Below are 9,554 nucleotides of genomic sequence, written 5' to 3'. Positions count from 1 at the left end.
AAACTCATGCAATGTAAATTTGCATAGACATTCAATCAACAGTAAGAGTATGTCTTTTGGTGTACCTTGGCCCTTTAAATGTGATCCAGATAGTTGCTGGTTATCAGGGGACATTGACTAGTGAGCACTGAGCACCCCATGGTCATACATCAGGGAACATGAATGTAGCTAGGGCATCACGGACCACCTTTCCCTCTCTCAAATATGCAGGGTCTTGGGGATGTAATCAACATTGGGGTCTGCATTCAGCACCATATGGGGGAGGGGGTCTGAGTGATTCACCACAGAAAGTAGGCATGAAGGGGTGATTTCGGGTATGACTAGAGAAAGGGGCTTGAGGATCAAGGCTTACCACCCCTTCCATCAGAGTCTCAATTGCCTTGGTGGCTGGCAGAGAGCGAGTGGGGGGGACTTAGACATTGGGCAAAAGTTTGGTTTTGTTGCTTATGCAATTGCTTTTTTTAAAAAACTAAACATTGGAGGGAATGAGCAGAGGCAGTTGAACTGTGCAGCCAATCAGCAATCAGGGAATGCCAGGGCAGTAAAGGCTAGTTCACAGTGCCAACTAATGATCTTGGAGAACAAGATGAGACATGAGCTCACAATGCAGAATGCATAACCCGAGACAGCAAGCAATTTTGGAGAGGGATAAACATAGTGTAGAAAACATAAAATAACCATGGAATGAATGCAAGGTATTGTGTCCCGAATTCAACTCTGATAAAACCAGGGATGAGATCCAAGTGTGGAAAGGGCCAGTGTCAAACACTGCTAAAAGAACCAGTAAGATGAACAGAGAGGCATGGGCCTGGTCCACATTCAAATGGAGATCATTGTCCCAATCCACCAGCACTGTGTCTGACCAATAATCCAGCCTGAAACAAGGCTGAAAGGGGTCTAGAGCATATCATCATCATCGTCATTGTTGTTGTTGTTGTTGTTATTAAAATAAAAATGCACGAGTCATCATGCAAAACCCAGAGTTGTTCTGCCACTGGTCTTTCTGTGAATTACACTGCAATCCTCAGCAGAGTTACACCCTTAGAAGCCAAAGGGCTTAGAACATTCTTAACTGTGCTTAGAGTTGCACTATTAAGAACATAATACTCGTGCTGGAGCAGACCTATGGTGCATAGATTCTGGGAGGCCTACGTGCAAGGATAAACCGGCCAAAGCTTTCCCCTATTCTCGTACCCCAGCACTGGTATACAAAGGCCTCTGAACATGGAATTCCATTTATCCATCATCCATTCATAAAGATGCTTTCTGAGCAGGAAAAAACAACAGGATTACCCCCCCTGTCACAAACCAATCATAGGCTAGATGTAGACTTCCCAAGTCTCCCTGGGGGGGTGGGTAAACCCTCGCTTCATGGTCCCGTTACGCACCCGCCCGGATTGAGGCCGCCCAGGGGAACCCCACCCCCAAAATGTCAGGAACGTGCATACGTGGCCGGCATGATCATCAGGCCGGAACGTTGCGGGGGGACCCTCTATGATTTGAGGGAAAACTCCAAGATGGGGCCTGGGACTCCCCCGAAATAAGGTAAGTTGCACTTGGCAACCCTAGTTAGATGGGTGCAGTGTTCTGGTAAAAAGTTAAACATCCCCTCTTGTACTTGACATAACTTCCTCTGGGACTTTTTCCTTCCTTCCAGCTTCCAGCTACTGAAATGTCCAGTCCCCGTCTTCCATTCTTGTGGCTCTTCCTTCTTTCCCCGCTGGCCTCCAACTCTGCCTCTGAAGGAGATGACACCATCGTGGTCACCAGGAGTGGCCCGATGAAAGGCAGGCGTCTCCAGGTTGGCTCTGGCTCCGTGACTGCTTATCTGGGTATCCCCTACGCAGAACCGCCTGTGGGGAAATTGCGTTTCCAGAAGCCCATTCCCCATCAGCCTTGGAGTCAAGTCTTGGAGGCTACCAGGTTTGGAAACTCCTGCTCCCAGTTGCTTTTTCCTGGCTCCCCCCAAACTTCAATGTGGACTGTCAGCCCACCACTGTCAGAGAACTGTCTCTTTCTGAATATCTGGGCGCCCCATCCAAGGCCTCCTACCCCAGTCCCTGTCCTTGTCTGGATATACGGTGGGGGATATATCACTGGCACGTCTTCTCTGGAGATGTATAACGGGGCATCCTTAGCGGCTGAGGAGGATCTCGTAGTGGTCTCCTTGAATTACCGTGTGGGGGCTCTGGGCTTTCTTTCACTACCACCAAGTGCCCCAGGTAACGCTGCCCTCTGGGACCAACAGCTGGCCCTGAAATGGGTGAAGGAGAACGCAGCCGCCTTTGGAGGAGATCCCGCACGGGTGACCATTTCAGGACATAGTGCTGGAGGAGCCTTGGTGGGTTTCCATCTCCTCTCCCCAGGAAGCCAGCCCCTCTTTGCCCGGGCTGTGATGCAAAGTGGAACTATGAATGCTGTCTATGCTTGGACAAGTCCTGAGAAGGCCAAACAGAGAGCCCTTGATCTGGCCCAGAAGCTGGGCTGCACTCAAGATAATGGCAGCGACGTGGTGACATGCCTGCAGGGAAAAGATGTAGCGGGTTTCAATAAGTTATCTGCACTGGACAGCTTGATGCCTCTGGACATTCCTTTCACACCCACCACTGATGGAGAGTTCCTCCCCAGGGACCCACAGATGCTTCTGGAGACTGGGTGCTTTCCAAATAAATCCGTTCTCATTGGCACCACTTCCGACGAAGGGGCTCTGCACACAGTGTTCAGTTTTCCAGATGTCAAAGATGGGCTAATAACTAGGGAGCAGCTGGTGGAGGGTGTGAGGAGTATGTTACGAGGGGCCACAGAAGAAGTAGTTCAGGCTGTGGTGCAAGAATACAACAAAGAGTTCCATCCCGCATCCTACCGCTGGGCCATGGTGCAGTCCAGTGGTGATTACTTCTTCGTATGCCCCTCAGCAGAAATTGCTGCAAAGTTGACCAAAGCTGGGAGTCCCGTGTATGCTTACTACTTCACACAGCACACCTCGGGCTCCGTTTGGCCTTCGTGGACTGGGGCACCCCATGGTGCTGAACTGCCTTACTTATTTGGCACTTTTAAGACGGTCCTGGCTGCCAACCAAACATGCACAGAGGAGGAGGCTGCGTTAAGCCGCAGGGTGCAGCGATACTGGGCAGAGTTTGCTAGACATGGGTAAGGCATCACTTTTCCTCTCGTGGCCTTCTGCTCTTCACCACAGGCATGCCCGTTTGTTTAAAACCGTTGAGTAAGGGTGAGAAAATGCCTACCAGTTCTTTCACGAATATGACTCTCTGTACTCAGCCACACACCATCCCACAATCAAATTTCCACCAGAAAGCAACACAGAAATGACACAATAATTGGCCAGAAGGCCACCCACGGGGTCTGATGAATCTAGGTATCTTCCACCAGACACATGTTTATTGTGGGGATAGCTCACTCATAGGAGATCAAGTAAGCAATGGCCCACACTGCCAGACCCACACAAAGGGCAGCAACAAGGGGCACAGCCTGTGTGCGATGGCTACAGGCCGCTCTCAGGTCTTAAATAGGGTCTTTCAGGGGGTGGGGCTGCCCCATGCACGCTTGTGCTAGATGGCACATTATTTACCTAATTAAGCAGGGTGGGACCCAGTCGCAGCTTGGTGTGGTAAGTTCTGCAACCTGGTCATTGTAGGTTGCTGCTGGAGCTGTTACAGGCTGCTGGAGCTGCTGAAGTCTCTATTCTCATGGTGCAGGCGTTGATGTTGCTAACCTTTTAGAAATCTGGTAGTGCAGTACAGTTGCCAGCGCCACTTTGGGAAATTCCTGGATATTTAGGGGTGGAGTTGAGGGAGGGCAGGGTTTGGGGAGAAGAGGGACCTCAGTGGAATATTCTGCCATAGAGTCCCATGCTACCAAGAAGCGTTTTTCTCCAGAGGAACTGATCTCTGTAGTCTGTAGATCGGTCATAATTCTAGGTAGGGATGCCAGTCTTGCAGGTGGGGGATCACCTGATTCTTGGGGCTCCCCTCAGATGCCAGCCAGCTGGCTAGTGGGGGGAAGCCCCACCCCCAACAGTCCTCCGCACCCTTTCCCCCATCTGATCGCTCCAGCACACACTCAAGCCGTCGGATGTTCTGCCCATTCCATCCCTACTTAGTTCAGTTTCCCCCCCCCCTTTGCTTAGCAGTATTCACATAACCGCATACTCCACGGGGAACCCTCCGTGGGGGTTCACTTCCTCATTTATGGACATGGGAAGCAAAAGGCAAAAAACCCTCTCACCCGAAGGTGGCGTCTCATCACGCAGTGATGGGCTGAGCCCACAGCACAACGGGATGTGTGATTGCATGACTGTGAGTCACATTCCACCAGAGGTAATAGGGGTGCTTCCCCTCCGTGCCAAATGGCACATCTGACCACAGCCTAGGTGTACTTGATTCAAGTGTAATGTAATTCATTGTTTCCATTACTAAGATTTAATTAATCAATCAAAACATTTTTATGCTACTTTACCAGCTAATTAGGGCTCCCAAGGCGGCAAACATGAAAATCTTTTGAACATTAAAAATAACGTTTAAAATTATAAAATACTTCAGTTAAAACACATAAACGTACAAGAGCAAAACATGATATGAATATTGTAAACTTTCCTCCAGGGCTGAGCATAAAACAAATGTATAGTTTCAATATGCTGCATAGCTCACACAGAACCTTGCCCTTTACTGCATTGAGATTTCCCCCCCTATTCTCTTCGCAGGAATCCTAATGGGGTGACCGCCAAGGAGGTTCAGTGGCCACTCTACAATGCCACCGAGCAGAATTTCTTCCTCCTTAGCACACAACCACCTCAAACAGTACGGAATTCACCTGCCCGACACTGTGGTTTCTGGAAAACACAGGTTTTGAATGTTACACACCCAAGTGAGTTCAGCTTTTAGATTCATCATGTCTACTCTTGGTTGGTTGGGGTGGTGGGGCTGATATCTCCTGAGAGAAATGTTTCTAGAAAATTTGGCTTGGCTTGGAATCATACTTCCTAAATCTGAAATATAAATATAATTATATATAGTTTCACGATCCTTCCCTCAGCGGTTGGGGCTGTTTATTTACGAATCTTACCAGCTGAATAGGTAGCAAGCATGCCCATACATACAACAACTGGTCCCAAAGCAATTAGTTCAGTAGTCCCAAATTAGTTCAGTAGTCCCAAGATTCAGAAAATCTTGTCCAGACCTCGTAAATTGGTTTTTCTTTCTCTGGCCAAATTTAAGTTGTACAGATAGTTCTTGCCCTGAGCCAGATAGCCCCAGTTGACCCGAACTCATTGACCCTGGTTAGTACTTGGATGGGAGACCACCAAGGAAGTCCAGGGTTGCTTTGCAGAGGCAGGCAGTGGCCAATGGCCTCTGTTCATCTCTTGCCTTGAAAGCCCTATGACTGTTTGCCATGTCAGCTGTGACTTGACGGCACTTTCCACCACCAGATAGTCCTTTGTGGGGTCCCATCCCAGTCTTATGGCATTTGTGGAGACATTTCCAGATCAGACCCCACTGTTCACTGCTGTAGAGTGTTCCTGAGTAAGAAACAACCATTTTTAAATGGGAGTAGTTCCATAAACACAGGGCCATCTGGAAGTTGTAATTCAAGAGAACCTTTTCACTGAAAGCTCACCCTCGTGATTTCTTGTCATTCTTTCTGACTGTAAGTGTGATTTCTCTTATTCAGCCCACATTGCAGTTTGATCACACCATATTTCTATGCTGGTTATAGGTGGACTTCCTGCTCCAGGCCCAGCTGGTTCCAAGAAGCCTGGAAAAGCACAGGAGAATATTCCATGCTGAGTAATAAAGATCCATTTCTTGTACAGATGTTATTTGCTTTGAACTCACTAACATAGGTCTCATTAAGATGTATAGCTGAAGGTCCATCTTCTTGATCTTTGCCCTGGAACCCTCAGGCAAATTGGCATTCTACTGTCCTGAGAAGTTCACTGTTGCTAAATGTAAGGTGATGCACATTGGGACGAAAAATCCCAACATCAAGTATAGGCTGATGAGGTCTGAACTTGCTAAGACTGAGAGGGAAAAAGACTGTAGTGGGGTCGTAGTGTACAGCTCGATGAAAGTGTCAACCCAGTGTGCTGCAGTGGTGAAAAAGGCAAACTCTATATTACGGATTATTAGGAAAGAGATTGAGAATAAAACAGCGTATATTGTAATGCCCCTGTGGAGATCTATTGTGTAGACAGATCTTTGGTGTGACCTTATTTGGAATACTGTGTACAGTTCTGGTCACCATATCTCCAAAAGGACATTGCAGAGCTGGAAAAAGTACAGAGGAGGGCAACCAAGATGATTCTTCCATAATAGTTTTGTTGGACCAGAGTTTGCAAGCTGCAAGTACAAATATCAAGAGGAGGAGGTAGTGAGTTTTTACTAACAGCTTTCTTTTTTATGTATATAGATATTCTTTATTTTACAAACAGACAACAAATATAAACATACAAACATAAACGGGGGGGATAAAATTCCAATATTTAACATGTTTATGCCTAATTTATGATGCATTTGTCTCATAGCTTTAAATTTTCTTTTGCAAATATATAAAGTTAATGTTTTGAATATCCTCAAAAGCTTTCTACTTGATTGTAATCACTAACGTAGTGTAATTTTCAAACCAAAGTACAATCTTTTTTTTAATTGATATTTTATTATTTTCCACATAACATGTTTGCAACAAAAAACTCATACATTTTAAAACACTATACATACTATTACATCATATTATACACAGTGTCACTGGCAATGTCTGCTTTGTATATGTATATTAAAAAGAATATTTTTTTCCAAAGTACAATCTTAACCATGTGCTTTCAAATGTATTTTCTGATTGATTTTTGAAAAATCAAGTTAATTTGTCCATTTCTGCTGTTTTCGGAATTTTGTTAATAATTTCTTCTCTAGATGGTGTTTCTGCTGCTCTCCAATATTTAGCATACAATATTCTATCAGAGGTAATCAAGTACAGTATAAGATAAGAATTGGTGGGGTTTTTTTTACAATTCTTAGGTAAAATACTCAACAAAAATAATTCTGGTACAAAGGGTACAGAGCAGTTCAAGATTTTTTGCAAGATTTCATTAACCAAGCCCAGTATTTTTTAGCTTTATCACACAGCCACCACATATGAAAAAATGATCCAACTTTGTTTTGACATTTCCAACACACATTTGAACATTTAGAATCAAAATTAGCCAATATATCAGGCGTAGTATACCATCTACAAAACATCTTGTCTATACGTTCCTTATAGGAAATTGCTTTTGTAATCCTTATGTTTTTTTCAGTACCTGTAACCATTGATCTAATTCAATGTTATGTCCCAGATTTTGAGCCCATTTTATCATAACATTTTTAACCATTTCATCTTGGGTCTTATTTTCTAAAAGCAATGCATACATTTTTAAAATAAATTTCTGGTCAACATACATCAAAAACTTATCAGTTTATAGAAGCTTATAATAAAAACCTGTCAGCTTATCTTTGCTATATTTGGACTCAATTTGGATCTTTTGCCACCAACTTTACATGAAGGCCCCCTGGTATTAGGTCGTAGGGTGAGATGGTCTTCCCAGATTCAAGCAAAATTCAAAAAAATAATTGAGCTTAAAGGCTCCCAGGAATCTAATATACAGAGCAACCTTCTTACATGGTATAATAGATTCGTGCAGGATCTTAAAACTATTTTATGTGACCCTAAAGGCCAACCCACCACTTCCTGCAAGAAATCCAAACCTTGGTTTGATGTGGATTGCCAAAAAGCAAGAAAAGAGCTCTCTGCCCTTTATTATTGGTTTAAAAAATCAAGTGGCGACCAAAGGTCTGTAATCCAACAAGACCTTTGGTCACAAAAAAAGGATTACAAACATCTAAGCCAGCAAAAGAAAAAAAATACTCCAAAGCTCTTTGGGCAGATTTAATTCTGGCTGCCAAACAGAAAAGCTATTCCCTTTTTTGGCGATTGGTCACAGACAAGAAACAGAAGTTTCTCTTTCAAACTGATCCCCCAATATTGTCCGGTAAATGGGTCACCTTTTTTTGAGCAATTGTATAAAGATTCCCCCCCTCCAACCCCAGTGACAACTGCTGACTTTGAAGTCCTGCCTCCATGGCCGCCGGTTTCCCAAGAGGAAATTAAATATTATATTGTTCAATTAAAAACTGCTAAGGCCCCAGGTTCTGACAAATTACTCCTGAACTTTTTAAATAAAATATTGATTGATGATCTGTTAGCCGAATTGCTCTCAAAGAGAAACAATTGGAACAGTTTATCAGGATTCACCGTCTATGGTTTACGGAGGATGCCGCTGTTTCTGAGGTTCCCAATGAGAGACTGAGGCAGACTTCCTTAATAATAATGATTGTTTACTAGCACACTTCACACAATAAACATACAACATTCACAGACATACAATATAGAACTATAAGGAAGCAGAGGGGATTGATGGCTTATAGAGGTAGCTTATAGAGAGGTGATACAACCTGTTCAGATGTGCAGAGGACCATGGATTGTGGCCTAAACTCAGAGAGTTTAGGGGTGGCCTGTCATCTTGGGTTATGGCAGAGAACACACGGTCTGAGGCCATGTTCATGCTGGGATATACCCTATGGAAAACAATACAGACCAATGCCTGGTCCTGGGGGCTGGTCTCAGGTGAGAACAAAAGATTTTCTGGACTAATGACGAGTCCCAGGGGTGTGTGGCATCAGGAGGGGCAAGGCCCAGATGTCCAGAGGGGCAGGGTCCGGATTTGACAATAGAAGCCAGGTGCTGGGTGGCTAGTTAAGTGGATAATCTGACCACTAATGGCCCTGGCCAGGGTAAACAAAAGGTGGGAGATGCCCCTTATTAGCGTCAGGAAGGATCGTTAATAATTTGAATGTTTAAGTGGTTTATCCCGGTATCTTGATGGCCAGAGTAGATTCAGACAAAGAATTACTGGAGACAGAGTTATTTGCCAAGTGGCTTTTGAATAGACTTTAGAAATGTAGATACTTTACCTGCTAGAACTCATTGTTATTTCATAAGCATAATCTCTGCTGGGTGGAGGGGGAAAACTAGAGGCTTGCTCTGAGGTTGCCTGTCAACTGAAAATGGAGACCTCTTTTCAGAGCTGTGGCTAGCTCTGTGTTTCAGAACCAAGAGTGCCTTCCTTGGCCTGAATTTTGTGGGTCTCTGGATTAGTTAGAAGTGGGGTGCCCCTGCTATGGAGCTACCCAATAGTAAAAGGCAGCGCCTCTGGCTTACAATTCCCCCCCTTGAAGCCGTCTTTAGGCGTAAGCCAAGATGGCTTCACTTCAAACGATGCTGCGCTGCCGTTGGAGTTCCATATGAACAGAAAAGAAAGGACAGCCAAATAAGGATAGAAAGGCTGGGTGAGGTAGTCAGGCATACCGGCTATAAAATATATATATTGCTGGGAACCAAAAGGAAAAATAAAAGAAAAATATTCTAAAGCCAAATAAAACAAGCCAAATTAAAATAAGGATGGGTGAGTGTGTCTGTGTATGTATGTCCGTGGACCTTCTGCA

General features: G+C 44.7%; 1 protein-coding gene across 2 annotated transcripts; it reads left to right on the top strand.

The window, feature by feature from the left end:
• Positions 1–1,648: 1,648 nt before the first annotated feature.
• Positions 1,649–6,569, top strand: LOC107113101 (cholinesterase-like). 2 transcript variants are annotated; one of them, XM_015414365.1, is made up of 3 exons: positions 1,649–3,150; positions 4,721–4,884; positions 5,734–6,569. In XM_015414365.1, exons 1-3 carry the CDS (start codon positions 1,673–1,675, stop codon positions 5,802–5,804), a joined length of 1,713 nt encoding a protein of 570 aa, XP_015269851.1. In that variant the 5' UTR covers positions 1,649–1,672; the 3' UTR covers positions 5,805–6,569. The 2 variants fall into 2 exon arrangements, with proteins under 2 accessions (XP_015269851.1, XP_015269852.1); XM_015414366.1 differs by lacking the exon at positions 5,734–6,569 and adding an exon at positions 5,689–5,711.
• The last annotated feature ends 2,985 nt before the right edge of the window (positions 6,570–9,554 follow it).

This window comes from Gekko japonicus, unplaced genomic scaffold (genome assembly GCF_001447785.1).
Source record: "Gekko japonicus isolate JY-2015 unplaced genomic scaffold, Gekko_japonicus_V1.1 scaffold157, whole genome shotgun sequence".
Lineage (NCBI taxonomy): Eukaryota > Metazoa > Chordata > Lepidosauria > Squamata > Gekkonidae > Gekko > Gekko japonicus.
The sequence above is the reverse complement of the archived record's forward strand: the minus strand, read 5'-3'. Positions and strand labels throughout refer to the sequence as shown.